This window comes from Carlito syrichta, unplaced genomic scaffold, assembly GCF_000164805.1.
Source record: "Carlito syrichta isolate Samal-C Ts95f unplaced genomic scaffold, Tarsius_syrichta-2.0.1 Scaffold249948, whole genome shotgun sequence".
Lineage (NCBI taxonomy): Eukaryota > Metazoa > Chordata > Mammalia > Primates > Tarsiidae > Carlito > Carlito syrichta.
The window spans coordinates 335,133-360,090 of NW_007194044.1; the positions used below are offsets into that span (position 1 = coordinate 335,133).

The window sequence follows — 24,958 nt, forward strand, 5'->3', positions numbered from 1 at the left end:
TTTGGAATTGCAATGCTCAGAGCATTACCTATAAAACCTTGGTTGCATGGTGCTTGGATATGGCAATTAGGATAATACAAGTGTATTATAGACTAGATAGACTGATGGAATGGCTTAAGAAGTGAACCATGGGAAATTAGGTGCTGAATTCCAAACAAGGGGACTACAAGTAAAATTTGTATTTATGGTGTCGATGCACATCCATGTTTATTTTTTTGTGTGTGAGTACATAATGTAACTGTATATCATGATTGATGTGTACCGTAAGTGTTTAAAATTTATATTTACCTTTTTGGCCCTTTTGTACTAGAAATCCTGCAGAACAGAAAGTTTTCATTTTCTTGACTTTCTCAAAGCAAGTGTGGGAAATATGATTGGTATCTTTTTTTTCTTTTATCTTTAACATTTTAAATGGGGTTAAATATATACTGCTAACTTGAATCCAAAAATTATTTGTATTTCAGAAAAGAATGCCCGTCTAGGAAAAACACTGAACTCAGTGTTTTACAAGATGTAATGCACAAATCATTGTGTGACATTTTGGGTGGTCACAGGCAACATCTTTTGATAATTATGTATTTATCGTAACCTTTGCACCTAACACGTGAAGGTAGTGATTTTATTAAAAATATTTTATGAAGACACCAAATATAAAAATAGTAAAATAGAATTATTATTAAAAGTAGAATATGACAGAAATGATAGTCATACATCAAATTTTGAAGATTAGGAAGCACTGTATTATGGAAAAAATTTACTTTTTAGTAGCAAATTCAGCAATTTCAGGAATTTGTTACCTAGATGAGATGATATTTCTAGGAATAGTCTACAAAGCTGTCTTTGAATTATACTGTGTAGACAGCTCTGTTTTTGAGAGGCCTAGCAGGGTTTGGAGTAGGTGGGATCGCGCCGTAGGAAGAAGTGGGTGTGGCGTGGATAGATTATCCCTATCTTTTTCTTCACCAGTAATCAGAATTTAGGAAAAAAGCCATTTTTCTTTGATGGAGTAACAGTGTGCATGGTAATTCCAATGGCTGATGATTACCTCCTCCTCTAATTGATGGGGAAGTACCCTTTTTCCCATAGCCCTGGGAGAACATGTTGTTAAAGTTTGTGTCATCATAGATCCACTTTGTGATATTATCAGTTTCCCCAAATTGAAGAAAGGTGATCGTGCACATTTTATCCCTGCTCTCTGTGTCCAGGATTCACCCAACATGAGAACTTTGCTGCAAGCAGTGGCACTCTGGGGGAAAAAGGCCCCTTCCCACAGCATCACTGCCATCATGATCACTGATGATCAGCGAACAATTGTGACTGGAAGTCAAGAGGGTCAACTCTGTCTCTGGAATCTCTCACCTGAACTAAAGGTTAGTGAAAAGTATTGATATTGAAAGAGACGACACTCACAAAATAAGCACAACTTGCTTATTGTACCTGTAATGACCGTGAAAGTTTTGCATAATTGGTAAAAGATGCCTACTAAAGTAATAAATTGGCTTTGTCTCTGAATTTTGAGAAAGTAAAGTATTATAGGATGGATTAAGATTATATTTGAAAATTATATTATGAATATTGCTCATCTTAGCTACCAGCTGAGTGTTAAGCTACACTGAATTTTACTATTTTATACCCTGAATTATATGCTTAAGTAACTGAACTACAGACATATAAGTATAATTCTAAAAATTATGGCTCATTAATCTAAACAAAGGGCACTCTTGAAAACAACTATTAACTAAATGAGTAATATCTTAATTATCTGGGTGTTTCTACTGGTTTGGCCTTCTTGCTATTCTTTTAGTCTCTGCTTGTCTGTGATTTTTACAGATCACATCAAAATGCTTTAAATCCAATTTACTATTGTCGTCCTCCTATTTCAGAACCTGACCTCATCTAGGATTTGGCCCATTGATTAGCAATTAATTGTCCCTGTCCCAAGTCATAAACATTTAACATATTGGAATAGATATTTGCTTAACTCTAGTAGTCTTTAGATCCAATTTGAACATTTAAACTAATGATGTACTTAAAGTATACTGGCCTCATTAAGAAGCCTTTTAAAGATCAAGGACTATTTTTAGCCTTTAAAGTTTGTCACTTTAAAACCTAAATTAACAATTAATTGTAATTCTATTTTATAGTGTAATTAATTAACATCTCCCATCACTGAATAGTTCTACTATAGGACTGCTAAGAACTGCAGAGCAGACCAGCTCAGTTCAATGTTAATGAACACTCTTGAGTGAAAGAATGGGTATTATTGCAACAGTTGTGCTTTGAAAATGGTAGCCCTCATATTAATTTCCTATTATAGTTTAAACTCAGACTTCTAAATGGTTTAAAATGTCTTGCTACTCTTTTTAATGTTGGAGTGTATTATTTTCTAACCAGAGTACATTGTCTAGTAATATGTAGGTTGCTATAAACTTAAGAAATTTGGAATTCCAGCATCTGTATTTTTAAAAATATATTCCTGGTATATATTCAACATTTGTTCAACACGCATCTTTGAGTGCCTACTCCGTGTTAAGCAGTATGCCACAGATTCTCATTCACATGTTCAAACACGAATAATATTATGTGGTACTGGCTGCCCAGGAGGTTGCAGTAAGGTAGAGGAAAAACATAGGTTACTATGGTGCAATTAGGACATTAATACAATGTACTCTAAGTAGGGAATGGTCTTCATTGCCTATTCAGTGGGAAGTTATGCCATGCTTCTCTTAGGAGCAAGTTTTTTGCTTGGAATTAGAGTGGTGGTTCTTAACAGGGGGCAGTTTTACCCTCCCAAGAGATATTTGCTAATATCTGCAGGTGTTTTTTATTGTCACAATTGAAGGAAGAGAAATGCCACTAGTATCTAGTGGGTAGAGGCCAGGGATGCTATAAACATTGTATAGTACACATGATAACTCCTTATAATAAAGAATGTTTCCATCCAAAATGCCAAGAGTGCCATCATTGAGATATCCAAGGTTAGACATACAAGCTAAGAATGAGAATTAGATCAGCAGGAGTGGAAGAAAAAAGGACTTTCTGCGTTAAGGAAACACCCTGTGCTTGGAGAAAAGTAAGGAGCTCTCTTTTACTAGAGCCTATTGTGAACAAGGATCAGATAGAGCAAAGGTCAGAGAAGAAGATGGGGTCCTAGTTGTGGAGACGTTTAGATAACAAGTGAAGTTCATGTTGATTCCTCTAAGCAAGGAGAGTCATTGGGTTTTAAGTTGGAAATGAGATCAACTTTGTGTTTTGGAAATTCACTGTGAAGATATTGTGAAAACATTAATTATTGAGTAAGTTATTGATTAGTACAAATGTGACAGACTCCATGTGAAGGTTTTACGTAACATTTTCTATGGCTAACTATAGAACTAGAAGAAATGAACAACTTCTCATATTTCCCCATTAATCTTGTCCCTACATCACAACTGATCAACTATTATCAGGGAAAGTTCCAGACTATGCAAAAATCAAGGACTGTACCAACTTAATATTCCCATCACCAAATAAGGTATTATAATGGTTTCAAAAGGGTAATACTTTCTCTTGTATTATTTTGTAAGTTCATTTGAAATTCTGAAATCTGCACATTAATATGCTACTATCATTTGGGAACCATTTTGTGCATAATAAGCATCAACACTGACTTATTTGTATTCACAACCTAGATGTTGTAAGACAGGTCTGGCAATTTTGCAAGTTTCATAATGGATACCAAAACAAAATAAGCAAAATATGTGTACAACACAATTCCTCTACTTAGAAGTTCATTATTCTGAGGATTTTGATATGTCATATGTCAGTTTTCCTGAAACTTATGTACAGCAAACACATAATATAACAGGATTTCCTAATCAGAATTATGAATACTATATAATGTTATTTTTTTTTCCTTTAGTTTACAGTTATTTAAAAACTCACTCTCATTGTTTTCAGATTTCAGCGAAAGAACTCCTATTCGGTCATTCGGCTTCGGTAACATGTTTGGCAAAAGCCAGGGACTTCTCTAAACAGCCCTGTATTGTTAGTGCTGCTGAAAATGGGTAAGACGTGTGGAACTTTGCCCCATTCTTCACTTCTCTTCCTATTTAAAAAACTATGATGGGGTACAATTTTAGCTCTGAAGGAAATCTTTGTGATCAAAATGTGCCTTTTATATATAGGAACATTTAGACAGTGAGGTTTTGAATAACTTGTGTGATGGTACCAAAGAATGTAATCAATACTGTGACTTCCCACTCGATACTCTTTTTTGCTGGATTGTGACAAGATAAATATTTCAATATGTGTATCTACACTTGTGATACTCTGTGTGAAGGATAGTGACAAATGCTTAGTATTGTAGAATTCAAAATAGAAAATCTAGGTGCTTGTCTTTTTTCATGTAGTCACTCACTTTGAGTTGTTAAAAAAAGACCATTCAAGCTTTCATAGTTTTACAAAAACAATTCAATAGTTACAATCTTTGTGTTGCACCCTTGTCTGATGCCATCATAAAGCTAACAGAGGAGCGGACTCAAATGTGAGTAGAATAGTGGGAGAGAAAAGGGAAAAGAACATAGTCATTGATTTGGGTGCAGTTTTACAGAAGTGAGGCCTGCTCCCATGAAATTGAACTTAGCTGTAGGAAAAAACCCCAATGATAGAAGAATTACTATGAACTAGACTACTGATGAGTTATTTTCCAAGGTATACCCAAGAATGTGGCATTGATTCAGCATACTTTGTGAATGAGGGATTGGGTTGCTGGTTGAAATAAGAGAAGCCTCTCATTTGTTTTTAACCCAAAGAGAAATTATATGCCTCTGAATTCTGAGAACAAAAGAATGAGGAACAAGGTTCAACTTGTAAAACAGAAGAGTTTTAACAAAATGGCTAGTAGAACAGATATCAAAGAGGTACATTCTCATAGATTATAGTAAAGCAATAATTGTTATATTTAGAGAGATTGAACTTTGGCTGAGTCTAAAGTAAAATGTTCTAGTACATTTTTTAAACATTTGTGAGTAGCTTTCATACACCAGGGCTGTCACAAAGCCTGCCACACATGTGGGGATTTTTATTCTCAATCTAGAAAATTTGAGAGATGGAGAATTTTTTTCTGGGACTACATGGAGAGTTGAGAAAAACTTAATAGGTAAGTAAGAAAAAGATTTGAAGTTACTGAGTTCCAGGTTGAGGTTTTTGCCCATAGTAGTCTGGCTCCAAAAAAGAAACTAGGGTTAATGGATACGTTTTTGATAATCAATGAATTTGGCAGTATGAGCCCTGTAAATATGATGGTTAAAGAGCCAAGGAGTCTGATTAGCTGTATTCCTTTGCCAAAATGTTCTGAATTTTCTAGAACTCTCTTCTTCTGGGATTCACTGAAATTTATCCTGTATCTATAAGATACTTCTTAGGCAGTCCTTGGATTATTTAGCAAATTCTAACTTAATCCACTGGAAGTTATTACACTTACTAGGCTTGCCCTATAATTGTGCAGACAACCAATGTATTTTTAGCTTTGAAGAGTCCCAGGAAGTGACTGTGGGCTTAGCATTTCTGCCTCCATGATTATCAGAGGGAACTCAGAGTAGCTTCATGGCTAGTTTTTTATTTTTTCCCAAAGTATTATTTCATTTGTAGGCATAAATTCTCAGGTTCAGGAATCCTAAACAATTCCAGGATAATGAAAATAAATAAAAAATTGGAGACCTGATGTTGAAACTACAGAATGCAAAAGAAAAAAAAGAAGATCCTGGAAGTAGACCATGGAAATGGCAGATTATTTACAAAAGAATGCTAATTAAACTGAGAGCTGATTTCCCAATAGCAGGATGAAGACCAGAAAGCAGAGAAATCACTTCAGAAAGTGGGGAGAAAATATTTGTCAACTTAGAATTATATATCCAACAAAAATACCCTCAAAAATTTGGGCAAAATAATAAACTTTAAGACAAACAACAACTAAGAGTGTTTATTACCATCAGACCCTCTGTAAGTAGAAAAATTTTAAGTGATATTTTTCAGTAAGAAGAGCAATGATTTCAGAAGGAAGACCTAAGATGGAAGAAGAAATATCAAATAAAAATCAGCAAAGTTTCAGAAAATTTTTTTAAAAGCCCTTTCTAGAGAAACTTGAGGTGAAAATTAAAAGACTATAATGCATAATGTTTATATACACCCACCTACACATATATATGATAGCATGTAATAGTGTAGTGATTGGATTCCACATGTTCTGGAATTCTAGAGGTGGGTAAAGATGTTGATTAACTTTAGACTTCATGCTGTACGTATATATTGACATTTCTAGGGTAGCTATTAAAAGAATAGACAAAATAAATAAAAATGAAAGAAATAGTATAACTTACAATTTAAAAGAGTTGTTTAATCCAAAGGAAGCAAAAAAATCAAGGAAAATATTAGACAAATAGCACAAAATGATAAAGTTGAAATACATTTGAATAAAATAGTAATCTCAATTACATATTATTCGATGTATACTAATCAAAATAAAGTTTAATAGCTATATTAATATATTAATAAATATAGTTAACAAAACTTTAAGATAAAAAGTCTTGGTACTGATAGGGTTATTATTTATTAATAAAAGTTTAAATTGCCAGCAAGAGATAAGACCAGAAAGAAGGCAGCATGCTCCTTAGACCTGAGCATGCATCAGAATCATTTGCAGAGTTTATTTAAATAAAGAATTCTGGGCTTCACTCCCAAAGATAAACATTCAGTTGGTCTTGACTTGGATCTAAAACATGCATTTCAACCACATACCTAGGCATTGCTGGTCCAGAGACTATATTTGGAGTAGCAAGTGGCCCACATTTGGGGCAGTGAGAGGAAGTGTGGGTCAAAAATAACTTGGAAATTTATTAGTGACAATACCTTTCATTGACACAGGAACCAAGGAGGGAAGATACTGTGTTTCATTTTGAACACAAGGAATGTGAAGTCATACAGGTGGAGATGTCTAATTGCTAGTTTCATATGGAGATCTAGAGCATAGGTGAAAAAATCTGAGCTTCCAATAGCTTAGTAACACTACCTGAAGTCATGGAAGTAGATAACTCACTGAAACATAGAATGAAATGTGAGGATGTAAGAAAGTATGAGACAAAAATATCTAAGAAAAACCAATTCCTAAAAAGCAGGCAAAAGAAGAAGAGGAATCTGAGAATGCCAAAGAAAAATCAAAAAGTATAATGGAAGACAAGGGAAAAGAGAATTTGAAGATTGTGATAGACTTCCAATTTAGGATGACAATCCGAGTATTCATGTTTATCTCATCTCTTTCCAGATACTTCATTACAATTTAAGCAAAGCAATAAGTGTTATAAGTATACAACTATAAATCCAAGAGAAGATAGTATTTCTGAAAGATGAAAAGTATATGGGAAAATAATGTATTTATCCATTTAATGAATTTTTATTGAGGTTCTGAAGGATATATAGTTGAATAACACAAAAAAGGCCATTTCTTAAGAAACTTGTGGTGAAAATATTACAATTTTCAATTTTATATATTATATATACTTTCTTCTGTGTTGTTCTTTTTTATTGAAATAAAAATTTAAGAATTTAAAATTTTCTGAAATTTGTTAAATTTAACTTTCTATAATTGAAGATGATCTTAGCTGTGTACAAACTTTGGGGATAGTATTATAAAACAAAGAGTGTATGCATCTTAATAGTTAGATTTCATGTCTAATTGTTACACATGTAACTTGTACAGTTCCAGCTGAAATGTCAATGCTACTTGTGATACACCACAAATTTACTTTTTCAACTTATCTTCTATTAAATATAATTGATAGGCAAAGAGTCAATCTTTTCATTGTGATATTTTTGCATTTTTTTCAATTTAACATAGAAAATAAGATGATAAGCAAACAAACAGAGAAAGCATTGGAATCCAAGATGGTTTAAATATATTAGTATCACTGGGGGAGCCTTAACTGATGCTCAGGCACCAATTATGGAAAATGTAACAAGTAGCCTGATTTGATGCCTGTATTGTCTTAGTCATCAGTATTTTTTTTAATTGTTGAATAAATCTAATATGTAGGGAGGTCAACTGACCAGGAGCTTTTTAAAACCACAGAGCCATGGAATTAGAATCTCTGAGGGTAATTTTGAAATATCTTCAGGTGATTGTTGATGCATAGCTAGAGAGAAAAACAATAGTGATAAACTCAAATCCCTTATAGAGCTAAAATTTTAAAGTGTTAGCTATTTAAGGTTCAATTACTGTAGCTTTGTAATATAATTATTTACCTTATAGATGTATTATTAGTTTATTTACCTTTGAGATGCGTTATTTCAATTTCTACTTTTCTTCCAATTTTATTTTTGAGTACACACACACAGAGACACAGATTTCCCCCCATTCTATAGAATTGCATGCCTTTTCAGTTTTACCGCAAATTGTTTTTGGAATGAGGTTAGATATGAATAGAGGGGAAAAAATTGAATATTTTCGTTTTATATTTGAAATATGGCTTCTCAACCTCAGTACTAAGGACATTTGGGACTGGATAATTCTTTGTTATGGAGAAAGGTCCCATGTATTGTAAGATTTTAGCAGCATCCTTGGCCTCTACCCACTAGATGTCAGTAGTGAGTTCCTAGTTCTAACAACCAAAAATATCTCACAACATTGTCAACTGCCCTTGGAAAGTGGAGGGAGGAAGGAAGAAGCAAAATCACCATACTTTAAAAACTGATTTAGAAGATTGAGTTCCAATGCTAGGTTAGGAAAACAAAAAAAGCCTGAAAATCACCAAATGCATATAGTATTTAGCATCATTAGCCAATATATTTGTCCTTAATATCTATAAAATTTTAATTTTTCTTTCATGAAAAATTTTGCTTATGTGTTGAAACTGTCAAAACTAAAGAATATTACCGAACAACTCTGAAACAGTCATTCTGATTATTGTAGAACAGAAATCATGTAGATTTAAATTTCCCTGCAATGGATGTATTTTGTAACTGTATTTTATAACTGTATCTATGTCTTCATAAAGTCTGTGTGTATACATATGTGTGCGTGTGTATATTATAACCAAGTAAGTGTTTTCTAAACAATAATAGTTTTCTAAATATTAAGTGGCAATGATGATTTCAGGATTTCAGACCAAAGCAAAGAAATAAACCGCATCAATGATGGACCAAATATAGCCTCTTGGTGGCACTGTTTGGTTTTACAAAAATGTTACCTTGGCTCCAGAAGATGCAGCACTTGATGCATTACACTTTTTAGCATATGTAGCTTAAGTTCAGTGAAATAAAGCATTTTCAAGAGGATTCAGTTTCCTTGGAAAGATTATTGTGCTGTCACTAACAGGCCATGATAGCAGTATCCCCACAATTTGTTGTAGGCTAGGTTGGCCCTAAAGTAAGGTTTACAGGCTGGCTGGAGGCAGGGTGTAATTACCCTAACAAAAAGATACAGATACAGTATGTCATTCCTGCTAATGACCACAACATTTTCTTGCCCAGTAATCTGTAACAAAAAGCCACATAAATGATCAGGCTTCACTTAAGTGCGGCACTAAAGAAAAACTTGGTGGCACAAAAATTATTCCAGCCAATTGAGTGGAAATGACAGAGAATAATACAAAGTTATCTCTGCTAGGGAGATGTGTGTTTGGAATGTCATGAACGGACAGTGCGTGGAGAAGGCCATACTTCCTTACAGGCACACTGCAATCTGTGTAAGTACACTTACTTCCTACAGAGCATTTCTGGAATTCTACAACTCATTTAGAGTATTTGCTATATACATGTTTTTAAAAGTGTCTTCGGAGAATGTTCTTTCCTTGAATCTTTATTTAGTCATGAATGTAGACTACTGTCAGTAATTATCTGATACTTTGGTATTTTTATTTCCCCAAAGGTATTATTCAACTAGATTTTTTTCTGATTCTTTCATTTTTGTAGCTTTCTAACAATACATTTGAAAGGCAATTTCCATGTATTTCCTTAATGGCACAAAACACACACACACATGTGCACGTGTGTAAATATTCATTTTTAATGATGTGCTATTTTGTAATATGAGTTTCCTCCTCATTTCTAATTGTAACTTTTTTTTAGTGAATAGCTTCTTAATTTCTGATTTTCTTACTTATAAAAAGAGAATAAGAAGCATAGTTATAACCTTTACAATCACTTCCCAATATTTAAGTAGATCTTGACTTTTCAGCAGGTGAACTTCAAGCATATATAAGTTAGCTGCATGATGACATTAGTTCTGAAAGTGTATATAATTTGCATATTACAATATATATAATACGATATGCATATATGTATATATAATATAATATGACTATATAATATTTACATATTATATATATACTTTTTATCACATTGCTTTTTGTGCTGATGACTTGCATCACAACATTCACAAACTCCTTTCCATTTTTCTGGAACCAAAACCCAGAATAATGAGTGAGTTTATTAAGGATACAACGTATTACTTGATCTTTAATAAAAGCCATTTCCAAAATGTATTTGACACAAGAAATCCTCAAAAGTTATTTTATTTCTTCTTAACATGTGGCAGTGTTGCTAGGGTAAGAAACCTGGGTTGTGTTGTTTAGTTCTAAATGGCAGTCTATAAATAATATACTTGTGTGCTTTCCTTCTTCTGAAAGATCTCGCTTTCTCCAGAAAAATGATGAGATACAAATAAGACTAAAGTGTAAAATGTATACTTTAGGGGTGTGAAATAATGGAACTAAAGGTAATTTTAGTTGCTATTCAGTTACATACCTTAATTGAACAGATACTAAAACTAAAATATAGAGAAGTCTTGCATATACCCAAATATATGTTAATTGCTAGAGATAATTAAATTTTGACTGTGAATTCCATTTACATAGTATTACCACTGCTCATTCCGGATGATGGGAGAAGGCTGGCTTCTTTGTTGTGGAGAATATCAAGATATCCTTGTAATTGATGCCAATACTTTGGCTGTTGTTCACACTTTCACATCATCTCTGTCTCCTGATTGGATCAACTGCATGTGCATTGTTCACTCCATGAGAATTCAAGGTAATTATTTGGTATTGGATAACACGAAAAATTGCATCTAAAAATACCTATTTTTTATTTATTTGTTGAATTATTGGACAAGGGTGGAGTTCATAAAGAATGCCTGTTTATATTTACCTGTGAATGAGGACAACTCCATAAACTAGATCAAAGAAAACTGAGATCACTCGTACCAATGATTCAAGTCCTTGGAAAGTCAGCAAAGGTTAAGATGAAATGGAAAGAGGAAAGAATCTGTGTTTCCACGACCCAGTTCTGCTTGGTACATTTTAAGAGAGACAAGCAGGTTTTTGTTGTGGATTAGAAGGACTCTTGGATTTCACCCTGCTGTATCTTCTGGATATAGTTGTGGGAAGAATTCAGTTTCTGTAATGAGTGACTATACAGGAAAGTGGAAATTGGCTCCTTACTTATTTCTGAAATAGGAAGCTTTAATATTACCAACATGGTGCTTTGCAAGGCGGCTTTACTTTCAGTGGTGCTCTTCTTACACACATGATCACTTTGAAATCTTAAACTTGGAACATGATATAAAATCTTTACTCTTATTTATTTCAAAAAACCCTCCAAATTAAATATTTTCCACCAACACAGCCCTGCTTAATCCTTAAATGACTATGAAATTATCTTTTAAAGCAGCTAGTTCTATCAGTGATCAGATTATAGGTGACCTTTGTTTTTCTTACAGAAGATTCTCTCTTGGTGGTATCAGTAGCCGGTGAACTGAAAGTATGGGATCTCTCCTTGTCTATCAACAGCATTCAGGTTGGTTTGAAAACTACTCTTTTCTCTCCAATTTCAAACATAGTTATTGAAATTTTATGATTATAGGAATATCACATGATCATTGTTAAAAGTTCAAGTAATAGAGAAGTATATACATTTTACCTCCATATACTTCCCCCTATCTTTCTTCCTAGGGATGAACAGCGCTACATTTATTCTTCCAACTTTTTCTCTATGCACAGACTAATGTTTTTAGCTACATATAGACACACACACATACACAGATTACATCTTTAATTTTTAAAAAATCATAGCATAATATCTCTTTTTCTTTACAAAACAAGAGCTCCTTTGTTCTGGGTAAATGTGAGCAGTGGCAGGGAGATGACTATGTACAACTTGGGGGCATGTTTCCTGGGAGTCCATACATTTACCTGCTCCATGGCGTCAAAATACTAGTTGAGGAAATGGACAAAAAAATAGCCATAGTATTTGTGTTGGTGACGAAAATTATTTAGGATTCCCCAAGGAGCTCTGGATCCCTTTAGGAATTAAAGAACCCTAGACACTGTGTTGGCATGCTGAGCTCAAGTACACGTACAGCATTATTAGAAATTTATTGGAAACATAGTATTTTGTGTGTCCACGTTAGCTACTTTTCTGTCTTTTCAAAGTACTTTGTCATTTTTTTAGCAATTAAAATACTGTAGGGATGCTTTTAGTCATCATTTTACTGTTTTTTGTTTGATCTTTCTGCCATGTCTGAAAGTCTGTAACTTATTTTTATCTTTATATTCTCAGCACCCAGTATAGTTCCCCACAGAATGTTTGTTGAATGATTGCATGTAATGAATCCTTGAATCCAAGTGAAATTTCTGCTCACAGCTTCTACTGCAAAGTAACTTCTTAGTTCAAAACACTCAAAGAAACTTGAGTATTATTCATTTTATAATGGTGTGATCTATATCAGGTGTATGAGGAGCAGGTCTTCTCATGGTTGCATACAAATTACCCACAACTAGTACTAAAATGTTTTCTTTCATTTTGAAGGAAAAGCAAGATGTCTATGAAAAGGAATCCAAGTTTCTCGAGTCCTTGAACTGCCAAACAATACGTTTTTGCACATACACAGAGAGACTTCTATTGGTGGTATTTTCTAAATGTTGGAAGGTACAAAATAACATAATTACTACCAGTGATGTACAAATGTAATTTGTTTTTTGCTTTTTTTTTAGTGCAACAATGATAAGAACATGACTTAAATATGATACAAACTGTCTATAATAGTATTACCAGAACATGGAATGATGTGGCTTTTTGACTGATGTATCAGTTTTTAACTCCCTGCATTCAGCAGTTTTGTACCCCGAAAATATTATTTATGTAGTAATGTGTCCTAACTTCATTAACACATCATAATAATAATGAGTATTTATCTCTAAATTATTCTAAAAAGTTGGTGACTGCACTTTAGAACTAAAAATAATAATAATAATACTTTTTGCCTACATAGATTTATTTTTAGATGTTTTTATGTTTTGTCACTCAGTGGGGTTTTTTTTAGAGAGTATAATATTATTTTTCCTTGTGAATATGTTTATTGACATTTCCAAGAAGAAAGTAAAGCTAAGTGGCCATCATTTGATAGCATCCTTTTTCCTTAATATTTCATAAAAATGGCTTAGTTAACAAAGCTATAGTTTTACTCGTCTTACTTGCATGGTTATAATATATTTTTAAACAAAGATTTCAAGTATATTGTCTAAAAAAAGATTTCTGTTATATTCTGCTATAGATTTATATGTGTGTATAATAAATATTCAGATGTTAAACTTGTACTATCTATATGGAAATAATAAAATTATTTAAGCATTTGGGATTTTTGGTTTCCGTGTTTAATGAGCATATTCTGGAGTAATATAACCAGATAAACTTTATCCACTAAAACCTATCCTAGGATAAATGAGAGAAAATAAGTGCTAGTAAAATATCTTGATATATGACTATAATATGGTCTGGTATTCATGTTCACTATGCTGTTACATTATCACTATTCTCTAAATAGTCTTGGTAAGCATAACTTATCTGGTCTCATTGGCAGTTCAGAGTGTAAATTTTTGTTAATGTGCATCAATTTTGTACTTTAGGTTTATGATTATTGTGATTTTTCCCTTCTGCTGACTGAAGTTAGTAGAAATGGGCAGTTCTTTGCGGGTGGAGAGGTGATTGCTGCTCACAGACTCCTCATCTGGACAGAAGATGGTCACAGTTATATCTATCAGCTGCTGAACAGGTGGGCTCAGATGGGAGCGGCATACAAAACATTCAGGTAGAAAATGAACTTTGGGAGGTTTATTATGGAAAAATCCCTGCATGCTGCCCATGATCAAAAACCAGAACAAAACAACTTTGGCACTAGAAGATTTACTCTGGGCTTGGTAGGCTTCAGCCTTTGTATAAAACAGCAGGGGATGAAGGAATGAGATTAACCATGTATAACTTGTACAGCTGGTGCTGGGTTTTCAAAAAGTCACTTGTAATTATTAACCCAACAATTTCTAACTAGAGTTTAGAAACTTGAATGGTACCATCCGGCTTTTGAAAGTGGGAGGAGGGGAAAAAAGAATAAAGAGCCCCAAAGTTCTAAACTTTGCTTTTTATTTTTGCCACGCAGTGGGCTTTCAAAAAGCATATACCCTGCTGATGGACGAGTGCTTAAAGAGACCATTTATCCTCATTTACTGTGCTCTACTTCTGTGCAGGAAAATAAGGTAATGCAAGAAAAGAGTGACTGCCTCAAAGCTGTTTCACTCCCTTTCTTAGATAAATGTTGCTTTGTCTGTTACAGAGTCAGTCTTGAAAAAATTGAATCGAAGCATCACATCAAGTTGTTAACAAGAAAATCAAGTTTAATTGTTAATGGCTCTTGAAGAGAAAACTTTATCTTTAAAAATCTATAATTTTTAAGTCTTTGAGTTTGTAACAATATATACATACTTAATATAGAAAAATTATAAATGCTGAAAAAAACCAAAGGAATTAAAACATCTAGTTTTACCATAGTAAATATTCACTGTGAATATTTTAAAAATTGTTTTATGTATTTACTTAGTTTTATTGGAAAAATTTCAAATACTTGGAAAGGTATCAAATAGTACAATAATTACTCTTATGTGTTCTACCTCGATTCACTAATTGTTATCATTTCCCACATTTATTTTGTCTTTATGTATGCATTTATATATATACATATATGTACATATAGACATATACGCACACACCACACATTTTTTTTTGCTGACCCTTTTGCTAGATGGCTTAACAAAACATTGTTTACATCTTGATGTATCAACTTTAATTTTTAAACTTTATGGTTTTATATCTTGATCATTTTTATCTAACCATATATTGAGATATTTTTCACATGAATTTAGCTATCCTTATGAACAAACTGTCTTGTTAAATCAAATGTAATTATGATTTCCCTGGTAGAGAGTTGAGAATATAACTGTGAGATTCTTATATGACTAAATTATACCTATGACAGTGCAGGGAGCCTGAAAATTTAGGCAGTTATTTTATTTCAATAGTGTTACTTACCCACAGTGTTTGTTTTTTAAACCTTTGGACTTTGTGACCAGTTAATTATCTAGAAAGTTATGTCGTGGAGAGTGGAAGAGTTTTGAATTATTGATGTGTCAACCAAGAAAGCATGCTACTTTTAACAGAATGATGGTTCGCTTAATTAGGCAACATAGCTGTTGGAAATCCTGTAGTTTAGTGATTATCCCTTTAACATATCAGTGAGGTTTTGTCACAAAACTTGATTAAGAAGTTGTCAACCAAAAACTAGAACCTCAAGTGCCACTGGAGCATAGGCAACCTTTATAATTATGGCATGTATCAAGAGCTATTTCTAAAATTGTTTTGGGGCAGGAATAGGGCCTTGTTTTGCTGTTAATCACAGAAGCAATACTGTAGCTTACTCAGAAAGGCATATTGAGTTATTTTTTTAAAGGGTCTGCTCATTCTTCCTCATTAGCTTCAAAATGCATTTTTACGAAGCACAGTTTTCCCTAAAAGCCAAATATAAGTTGTGCCCTTCAGGAACTTCTAGTTACTTCATTTATCAATGTTGTACATAACCATGAGGAAAAAGTATAACGATGTTAAAAATAACTTCAAAATTCTAATTTTATGAGGATTTACCTTGTTTTGTTTCTCAAAATGTGAAGAGGATTTACCTTGTTTTGTTTCTCAAAATATGAAGAAATAAACTTATAGGTCTTCTACCAATAATTCTTGTTTAGACCACCATAATTGTTTCTGTATCTTTAAAGTGGAAAGTGCCTAGAAGTCACTGAAATATGAATAGAATAATCTGAAACTGAAAAAAGCTGGTCTACCTATCCTTACACCCTTTTTTGCTAAGGAATACATTGTTATTATTATTATAATCCAGGGAATAAATTGCAATCAGATATTCGTCCCCTTATTCCAATATCACCAACATTCACTAAACATGAGTCTCTAGTCTCTCTTGTACCTGGTAGGTAACAAAAGCATTGTGGTAGGGTGAGGAGATGAATTTGACACATTCAGTGAGCTTAGAAAAGGATGCTTTGTATTGGTCAGACTCATTTTTCAGAGTTTTACCATAGAATTAAATCTCAAAGTTTGACAGTAACATGTTCTCAGAATTACCATTTGTAAACACGCTGTGAACATCTGCTGATAGAGTTACAGTAGTCAGAATGGGGATTTGTCCTTCTTTCCAGCAGCTGTATGAGTGTCCCCTGACTTCAAATCAAGCCTGGTAATTCCTGAGGCATGTGGCAGAGGTCCTGACTATTGAGATGAGGAACTGGGCTTTCCAGGGTCTCAGTTGTGTAGTAAGGCTGCTGTGCTAAGGTGGAAGTAGACGGGACAGAAACAGTCCAAAGATTGCAAATAAGGAATATAAGTGCACGAACTAAAAACTGATGCTTAGAGAGGTTAATTTCAAGATTTGAACCCAGGCAATCCTTCAGCCTCAGCCTTCCAAGTAGCTGGAACTGCAGATGCACATCACCATGCCCGGCTAGATCTTTGTGATTTATTGTAGAGATGGGGTATCACCCAAGTTGCCCAGACTGGTCTCGAATCCCAGGCTCAGGCAATCCTCTCACCTCAGCCTCCCAAAGCTCTGGAATTACAGACTGAGCCACCGCGCCCAGCCAAGATCTCACTCTTAATGACTGTTTTATTGCCTCCTGGTGTTCCCTGTGATCAGTACCAGGTACTGTGATAAAAAACCAGAACTCATAGGGTAAGGGACTGTGAGGGGGTTTTCAGGTGAATCACAGAACTAGAAAGGAAACTATTGGGGAAAAGAAATGAGTCGTCAAAGGTGACCAATGAGAAGAGGCAGTGTGGAAGGTGAGGGCAGAGGGGATGATAACCACAGGGAACTTCAGCTGCAGGGGCAGAACACTGAGCTGGGAGGAGATGTACTGCCATCAACATCAGTAGCCCATCAGCGTCTCAGAGCCTCATTTTCAGATATAAATAACAAGAGAATTGGAATAACGGCTCTAAGGTTGGGAGAGTTTGAATAGCCAATTTAATCAAATTTTATCAGTATCACTTCTAATATTATGACTGTGAGATATGTAAGAGCCCAAAGTTCATTTAAGTCTAAAAAAAGATTCATTTAGATAACTGACTTCATTGGAACCATCTGTGATGCACTCATTTCTTGGACTACAGAGAATTATATATCTTGGTTGTATGGCCTTGTAATTATTTATTATTTTCTGTCTTAGTTTTCTTATCTTCATAGCATGATAATAACAATATTTACCTACTACATATTTTTGTTGTGAGAATTAAATGTAGTAGTGTTTTGCCCTTAAGAGCCTCTAAAAATGTATTATAGAATTTTCCCACTAATATGTCTAAATCCAGGGCTGAAAGCATGTATTATCTGACTAGGAACCGTCACTTTCCTTGACTTCTTTAATTCTAGCACTGGCAGTTGGCTTTCTTTTCAGGATGCCTTTTATTTGTACATCAAAAGAGGTTTTTGTTTTTGTAATCACTTAATCATTTTGATCCCTTGTGCATAATCTCCATATACAAGCCTGTCCAAAGAACAACTACCCTGCTCTGAGGTATTAGGGGAGACTCTAGATGCATTCCCTAGTGAAGGCATAGCTTTAAGAGCACTGTGCCTGATCTTCATACTCTGCCTCTCTGCCTCAGTAAAATTATAAATTATACATGTGTATCTAATTTATATACATAATATATAATATTATATATAATATATAATGTATAATACATTATATATATGTTATAAATTATGGAATAATTTTCCTTGCGGTCACTTGAGACATTTGAGACCAAATATGTTAATCTGAAAAATAGTCAACAGAAAGTGCAAAGCGTATTAGTAACACAAAATTGCCACACAAATATTAGTTGTTATTTTAACTGACAATGGGAACTGAAGGAACAGTAAATAAATGAGGTTTTCTTGGGGGACAGTATTATCATCAAGATATTGGCTCCTGAGTCAGAATTACTGGACTCAAAGCCCACTGCTGTTTCAATCACCTTAGATAAATCAACCTCTTCACTTCCATTTTACTTGTCTATAAAATAAAGACAATGAGAGTACGAATTTCACTGGATTACTGTGAGGATTATTTAACTGAATATGTGTAAAACCCCTTGGAGTAATGTGTACACATAGCGTATGTGCACATATATACATAACATGGTCAGCAAATGTTAGGTACTCATTAACTCTCTGAAGTCTATGACTTTACTTTTTGTTTTATGAAGACTGTTTTGTCCTACTTGATAATTTTGAAATAGTGGGAAATAAGTTGAAAATATTTATTTCTGCGATTAATTCTTTTTTCTCCATTTAAAAACAGTACCCATCTCTCTATAGGTAGAAATTTCCTACATAACTCGCTTTTTGTTTCAAAGCAGAGTTTTCCATTTGTTATGGGCTACATGAATGAAAGGAAAGAACCTTTTTATAAGGTACTGTTCTCTGGAGATGTCTCAGGAAGAATTACTTTGTGGCACATCCCTGATGTTCCTGTATCCAAGTTTGATGGTTCTCCTAGAGGTAAGACAGCTTCCATTTCTAATCACAAGTCTTTTGTGAACTGATTTCTAATTAACTCAGTGTCCTTCTAAAATGAGTAACATGGGGCTACAAACAAGAACATTTTTGTGTGTGTATGTACTGTTATGTATTAGATGCACACATAAAAGTAGGAATAAACAGGAAGTTTATAGATCTTCTACAATAGTATAACAAATATGATTCAAATTAGCATCAACCGAACATAACAAAGGATGAATGCTGGCGATATGAATATGGGTAGGCTGTTGTACTATATTCATGTTTTTGAATGAGGGATGTCTTGATAATATTTTCTGTATCCATGATGAATTCATAAACCAAGTTATCTTTTCACATGTGTTTTCCTTTTAGAGATACCAATAACTACTACCTGGACTCTTCAAGATAATTTTGATAAGCATCATACTGTGTCACAAAGTCTTACTGACCATTTTTGTGGGGTTAAAGACGGGACAGAAACTGCTGTAGTCACTTCATCAGAATATGTTCCAAGTCTTGATAAACTAATATGTGGCTGTGAAGATGGGACAATTATCATTACACAGGCTTTGAATGCTGCCAAAGCAGGACTTCTAGAAGGTGGTTCTTTGTTAAAAGGTTGTTGAATTTCATTTGACTCTCTTTATTTGCTCTATTTAAGTTGCAGTTTCGACACGTTGCAGTAAAGAAGGTTTAAAGGCCCAAAGAATTTGTAGGCATTTGCTGATAAATTTGTACATATTTTAATGTTAAACTAAAGCACGTATATAGGTTTTTTAAAAAGCTTAAGCAGCAGGTTATACAATGAGAAATAACTTTTTGCTTTTACTTGATCTTCCAGTTCCCTTCACCAAAGGCAACTGCTAATAATAGTTTCTTCACACCCTTGTTGAAATTTTCTATGCATATACAAGCACATATTAGCAGAGCAATGTACATTCTTTTTACTATATTGCACAAATAGAAACCTACTCTACATACTTTACTAAAATGCCCTTAAACAAATCTTAATAAAATATTGTGGAGTTTATTCTTTATGAGCTCACTTTAAATGATTAATAATAATCAAATTTTAATTTACTCTCATATTGTCGTGTAGGTTTCCAAATCTTTAGCTACCATGGTCAATGCAAAATGGCTTATCTTTATACATATCTGTGGGTATATCTGTAGTATTAATTCCTAAGAGCAGAATGACTGGATTAACGTTTGTTTGTATTTTTAATTTTGAAAATATGCCTAAAATGTCCTGTAAAGAACTTTCATGGCCTATGAAAATCCTTTTCTTCCCAAACTTTACTGACTTTGTGTGTTATTAATTTTTTAAATTTCTGTTAATCTGGAGAAAAATACTGTCTTCCTGTTCTAATTTTTATTTCTTTGCTAATGAAATATGTGTTCTAATACATCTTTGTACTTATAGCAACAAATACCTATTAAATAACGACCATTAAGCAGTAAGTTGTCTTATGTAAAGTAAGAAAATATAGGAAGATATTGCAATTTTAGAGTATGTAGATAAAATTGGTATAACTTTTTAAAAATTATATGAGTCCTATTAAAGTATAAGACCCTTAAGAGTAAAGGCTAAATCTCAATTTTAAAAAATCTTCTTACGTTGCCTACTATTGTTCTCAGCTTACTTTGGCTACTTACTAAATGTTACTGATTTGTGCCTCAGTGACTGAAGTAGGGGAGTAAATGGCAATGAGCCAGGCAGAGGTAATGTACTGGTATACAGCTAAATGGCTGCTGTTAAAGTTAGTGCAAAAGCTAACACCGAGCATTTTTTAACTAGGTTGATTTATCCTAATATTCAGCAAACAAGCAGAAACCTGCATTTGACTTGTAGCATCTGAGTTGACATTCATCATGGTTTGTTAGGAGATAAAAAGTGAGGATGTGCCTGATGGACTAGACATAACTGAAGTAGAATTATGGTTCTTTGGAATTTATTTTCAATTTAAATAAAGAGAGTTTGTGGTTTATGGAGCTCTCCAATTTTGAGAAGTTTTGCTAGTGATGAAGAAGCAGTGTGGTTAGTGGGAAGAGCAACCCCGCAATACAGTAATGTGTCAGTAGCCCTGCATTCTTGTACAGCTATGATTTGAAATGTGCTTACCAAAAACAAAGCAGAGTGCTAAAAAAAATTATGGATATTATCTTATTTATTCCACAAAATAGTCTTGTCTGAAGTAAGCACTATTATTATCCCAAATTTTAACCTTCATGGTGACACATAGAATAAGTGATAGACCCAAGGGAATAAAAAAACAGATTTTATTTTTTAAACAGCAAAGCTATGTTCTTAAATATTATGCTTTGCTTTATCACACTTGGATGCAAGTTGCTTAACCTTTTTGAGCTCAGATACTTTATCTGTAAAGCAAAGAGATGGAACTAGATTACCTCTGACATCTTTCAAAGCAAAAATATTCTGTGAAGTGTTGCTGTTCTTGTGTACTTGACTTAGTCATGCTAATTTAAATAACAGCAGTGATATTTTGAACTGCTTTTTATGGAGGAAAAATGTATGAATTGTTCACTGTTAGAACAATGTTTACTATTTCATGGCACTGGAATTGGTAACTTTCTAATGTCCTTAGAGAAATTATAATACACTTTGAACAATCAACTTTAGTGCTTCATCAAAAGCATAATCTGGCTTCCATGAGGCATTTATCTTTTAATATAATCTAACGGATTGTTTGCTACTTTTCCTAGCCAAGGGCATGCTTTAATTATATGTAGTTTCCTTATGTTAAAAATTTATAAAATAAAATCTCAAGACTATATCTTGAACAAAAATAATATCTGTATTATTTGGTGTTTGATTGTTTTCCAGATTCCTCTCCTCACAAAGTTCTTAAAGGCCATCACCAAAGTGTCACTTGCTTACTTTACCCACATGGTCTGTCTTCAAAATTAGACCAAAGTTGGATGGTGTCTGGGGACCGAGACTCCTGTGTCATCTTGTGGGATATTTTTACTGAAAAAATTTTGCATAAATTCTTTTTGGAAGCTGGTCCAGTAACAAGGCTTTTGATGTCACCAGAGAAGTTCAGAGTAAGTTAAGACAGAGTAAAACATATATAACACATAAATTTGAAAGTTATGTAGCATTACAGAACACTTAATAAAATAAGGACTATATATACATAGTCCCAAGATTAGAAAAACAGTTTCTGTGTACCCATGATACAACTGGATAACTTTTATATTTTTGTTTCTAATCTTTTTATATGAATTGTATAATTATAATTTACATCTTACTGATAACTGAACTTCAAAGCAAAGATTTAATCAATTCTTAGCTTTACACAAGTCACTGATTTGTGTAAAGCCATTGTTTCTCTTCAAGTAGCTACACATTTTTCTTTTCTTTCTCATTATATATCTTAATTTGTAATGGATTTATCTTTTTATTTTTATATTTTTTACTTTTTTTTTTAATTGGAGTCTCACTCTGTTGCCCAGACTGGAATGCAGTGGCATGCTCATGGCCTCCCCAGCATCAACCTGCTGAGCTCTGGTGATCCTTCCACCTCAGCCTTCCAAGTAACCGGAACTACAGGTGCACACCACCACACCTGGCTAATTTTTTTATTTATTGTAGAGATGAGGTTTCACCAAGTTGCCCCAGCTATTCTCGAACCCGTGGGCTCAGGCAATCCCCTCACCTCGGCCTCCCAAACTGCTGAGATTATAGGCTTGAGCCACCATGCCAGGCCGAATTTATCTTTTTAAAATTTTTAAAAGTAATGTTAAATGCAAAAACAATTCAAACAATATAGAAATATATAAACTAGAAATTAACTTTTACTTTCAGTGATTTATTTTGTAATAACACTGATGAAAATAGTTACATTTTCTTTTTTTTAAGTCAGGGTCTCACTTTATTGCCCAGACTGAAGTGCAGTGGCACATTCACAGCTTCCTCTAACCTCGACTTTCTGAACTCAATCCTCTTGCCTCAGACTCCTGAGTAGCTGGGACTACAGGCACGTGCCACCACTCCCAGCTCATTTTTTGACTTCTTGTAGAGACGAGGTCTTGCTATGTTGCCTAGACTGTTCTCAAACTCCTTGGTTCAAGTGATCCTCCCACCTTGGCCTCCCAAATTTCTGTGATTACAAGCGTGAGCTACCACACCCAACCACATTTTATTTTTCTTAAACAGATTTATATTTGCTCATTCATTTAACAGTTAATGAATTTAACAAATTTATGAGAATCTATCTTCTGCTGGGCAAAATTAAATAGTTTTAGGTATAATTTTCTCATGAAATGGCAAAATTAAATAGTTTTAGCTATAATTTTCTCATGAAATGGCAATTTTAAATTCAGCTTTTGTAGAACTGATGATTTTTTAAAAATGTAAACTATCAATTTTTGAGTTTCTTTTGTAGTAAAAGCACATAGTAACATAGGTAACATGATTTTGTAAATTAGTTCATTGGCTTATAAACATTATTTCTCTATAATATTATTCTAAAAATTAGCTCCAGATTAAACCAGGAGAAAATTTACACCATATTTTTGTAGTAAGACATAATGAAAGCAAAATTTCAGCAACACAAATGATTACACAAAACAGGAAACAAAGTTAAGTGATTTTTTTTTAACTTCTGTTTTGTAATTTGGAATGCCTTGATCTACCTTTTATTCCTAGGGCTCTCCTCCTCCTTCTTCTCTTCCCCTTCCCCTTCCCCTCCTCCTCCTCATCCTCTTCCTCTTCCTCCTCTTCTTCTTCTTCTTCTTTTAGTTCCAGAACAGCAGTCCAAGTCATTTCCAGTTCTGACCCCTTTTACTTCAGTCACAGATTATTTCACTCCAAGGACCATTTATACCAAGTCAAATAAAAAGGGAGTTTGTTAAAAGAGTAGAGAGGCGATCCTTCAGACATCCAAAACAAAACACTGCAGCAAGGTCTCAGTGGAATTTGAACTATAATTTCAGAAACCAAGGTCTCCTACCTCAAAAGATTCTGTTTTTCTGTGATTGCTTCCTTTTCTTGCTTCTTCCTATGAAGTCTTTTAGCTTTATAATTTTAAATCTAGAAAGCAGAATTTGGCCTACCGTGGATCACTAGTCTATGTCCTCTCTGGCCATAAGGTTTGTGTTCACATGGCATATGTGTGTATGCTTATATAAGTTTCCTGAAGCACATTGAGCTGCCCATTCTAGAAGCTGTGGGATGGGCAGGGACTCCAAGAGGCAGAGGAAGAAGTGCCATATGATCCATTCTACAAGTCTAGGTTCCAGATCTATTATGCTTGCCATTTTGTGATTTTTTTCCTCTTCCCTCGGGATTTGTGTAGCCTACTTAAAATGAATTAGAAAACAAAACATGTACCCTAATGCCCCCACAGAGTGAATAATAATGAGTTCTGGGAATCTTAAGGGATCTCAACTGGTACTTTAAAATAAACACAGCAACTAAAATTCTAGCTAGATCATTAGCACCCAGCATACATGGTTATTGTCCTAAACTATTCAGGGTAAACACATACTGACTTTTGAAAAAGTGTCTTAAGGATTGTTGTCCTATGAGCCTATTTTGATCCTCGTGTCTCTGAGGCTATATATTCAGTTGGAACTATCTAATAATGCTTACTTCTTTTAGGTTGTGTCTACACTGGATTTCCTCTTTGGATTAGAATATGTATAGTTTGGAGAACGCACCAAAACACAATTTGAGGCTATAAGTGGAAAATATCAGTCGTGATACCCTTGGACCTAAGCTTGTGTCTACAAATAGCTTATTTTTGTGGCAACAAATTAGTCCTGGGGTTTATTTTATTCTGTATTGTTTCCTATGTCTGCCTCACTGTCTGAATTTGCTGAGTGATGGTCAAGTCCTTCATTTATCTTTTAAGTAGATCTGTCCTGGAATTCTCCTTTTTGCTTGTATATCTTGACCTTCCTGATAAGTTGTTGAGTTTAAACTCTGCTCAGTGTTTAAAGCTCTTCTGTGGAGTGTTTATGTGGAGAGGTGCTGTAGAAAGCAGAAATGTCCTTTTGTAAATGGGGCTTTAATAAAAC

General features: G+C 33.9%; 1 protein-coding gene across 1 annotated transcript in view; it reads left to right on the plus strand.

Moving 5' to 3' along the window:
* Nucleotides 1-1,217: 1,217 nt before the first annotated feature.
* Nucleotides 1,218-24,958, plus strand: part of WDR72 (WD repeat domain 72) — a gene marked incomplete at its 3' end in the record, with an annotated part of 50,006 nt that continues 26,265 nt past the window's right edge. Inside the window, exons 1-11 of the mRNA XM_008051983.1 lie at nt 1,218-1,370; nt 3,940-4,046; nt 9,641-9,719; nt 10,890-11,064; nt 11,753-11,829; nt 12,841-12,960; nt 13,938-14,083; nt 14,465-14,561; nt 18,769-18,913; nt 19,286-19,531; nt 21,759-21,979. Of these exons, the coding sequence (XP_008050174.1) occupies nt 1,218-1,370; nt 3,940-4,046; nt 9,641-9,719; nt 10,890-11,064; nt 11,753-11,829; nt 12,841-12,960; nt 13,938-14,083; nt 14,465-14,561; nt 18,769-18,913; nt 19,286-19,531; nt 21,759-21,979 (1,566 nt within the window). The remainder of the gene's footprint in view (nt 1,371-3,939; nt 4,047-9,640; nt 9,720-10,889; nt 11,065-11,752; nt 11,830-12,840; nt 12,961-13,937; nt 14,084-14,464; nt 14,562-18,768; nt 18,914-19,285; nt 19,532-21,758; nt 21,980-24,958) is intronic.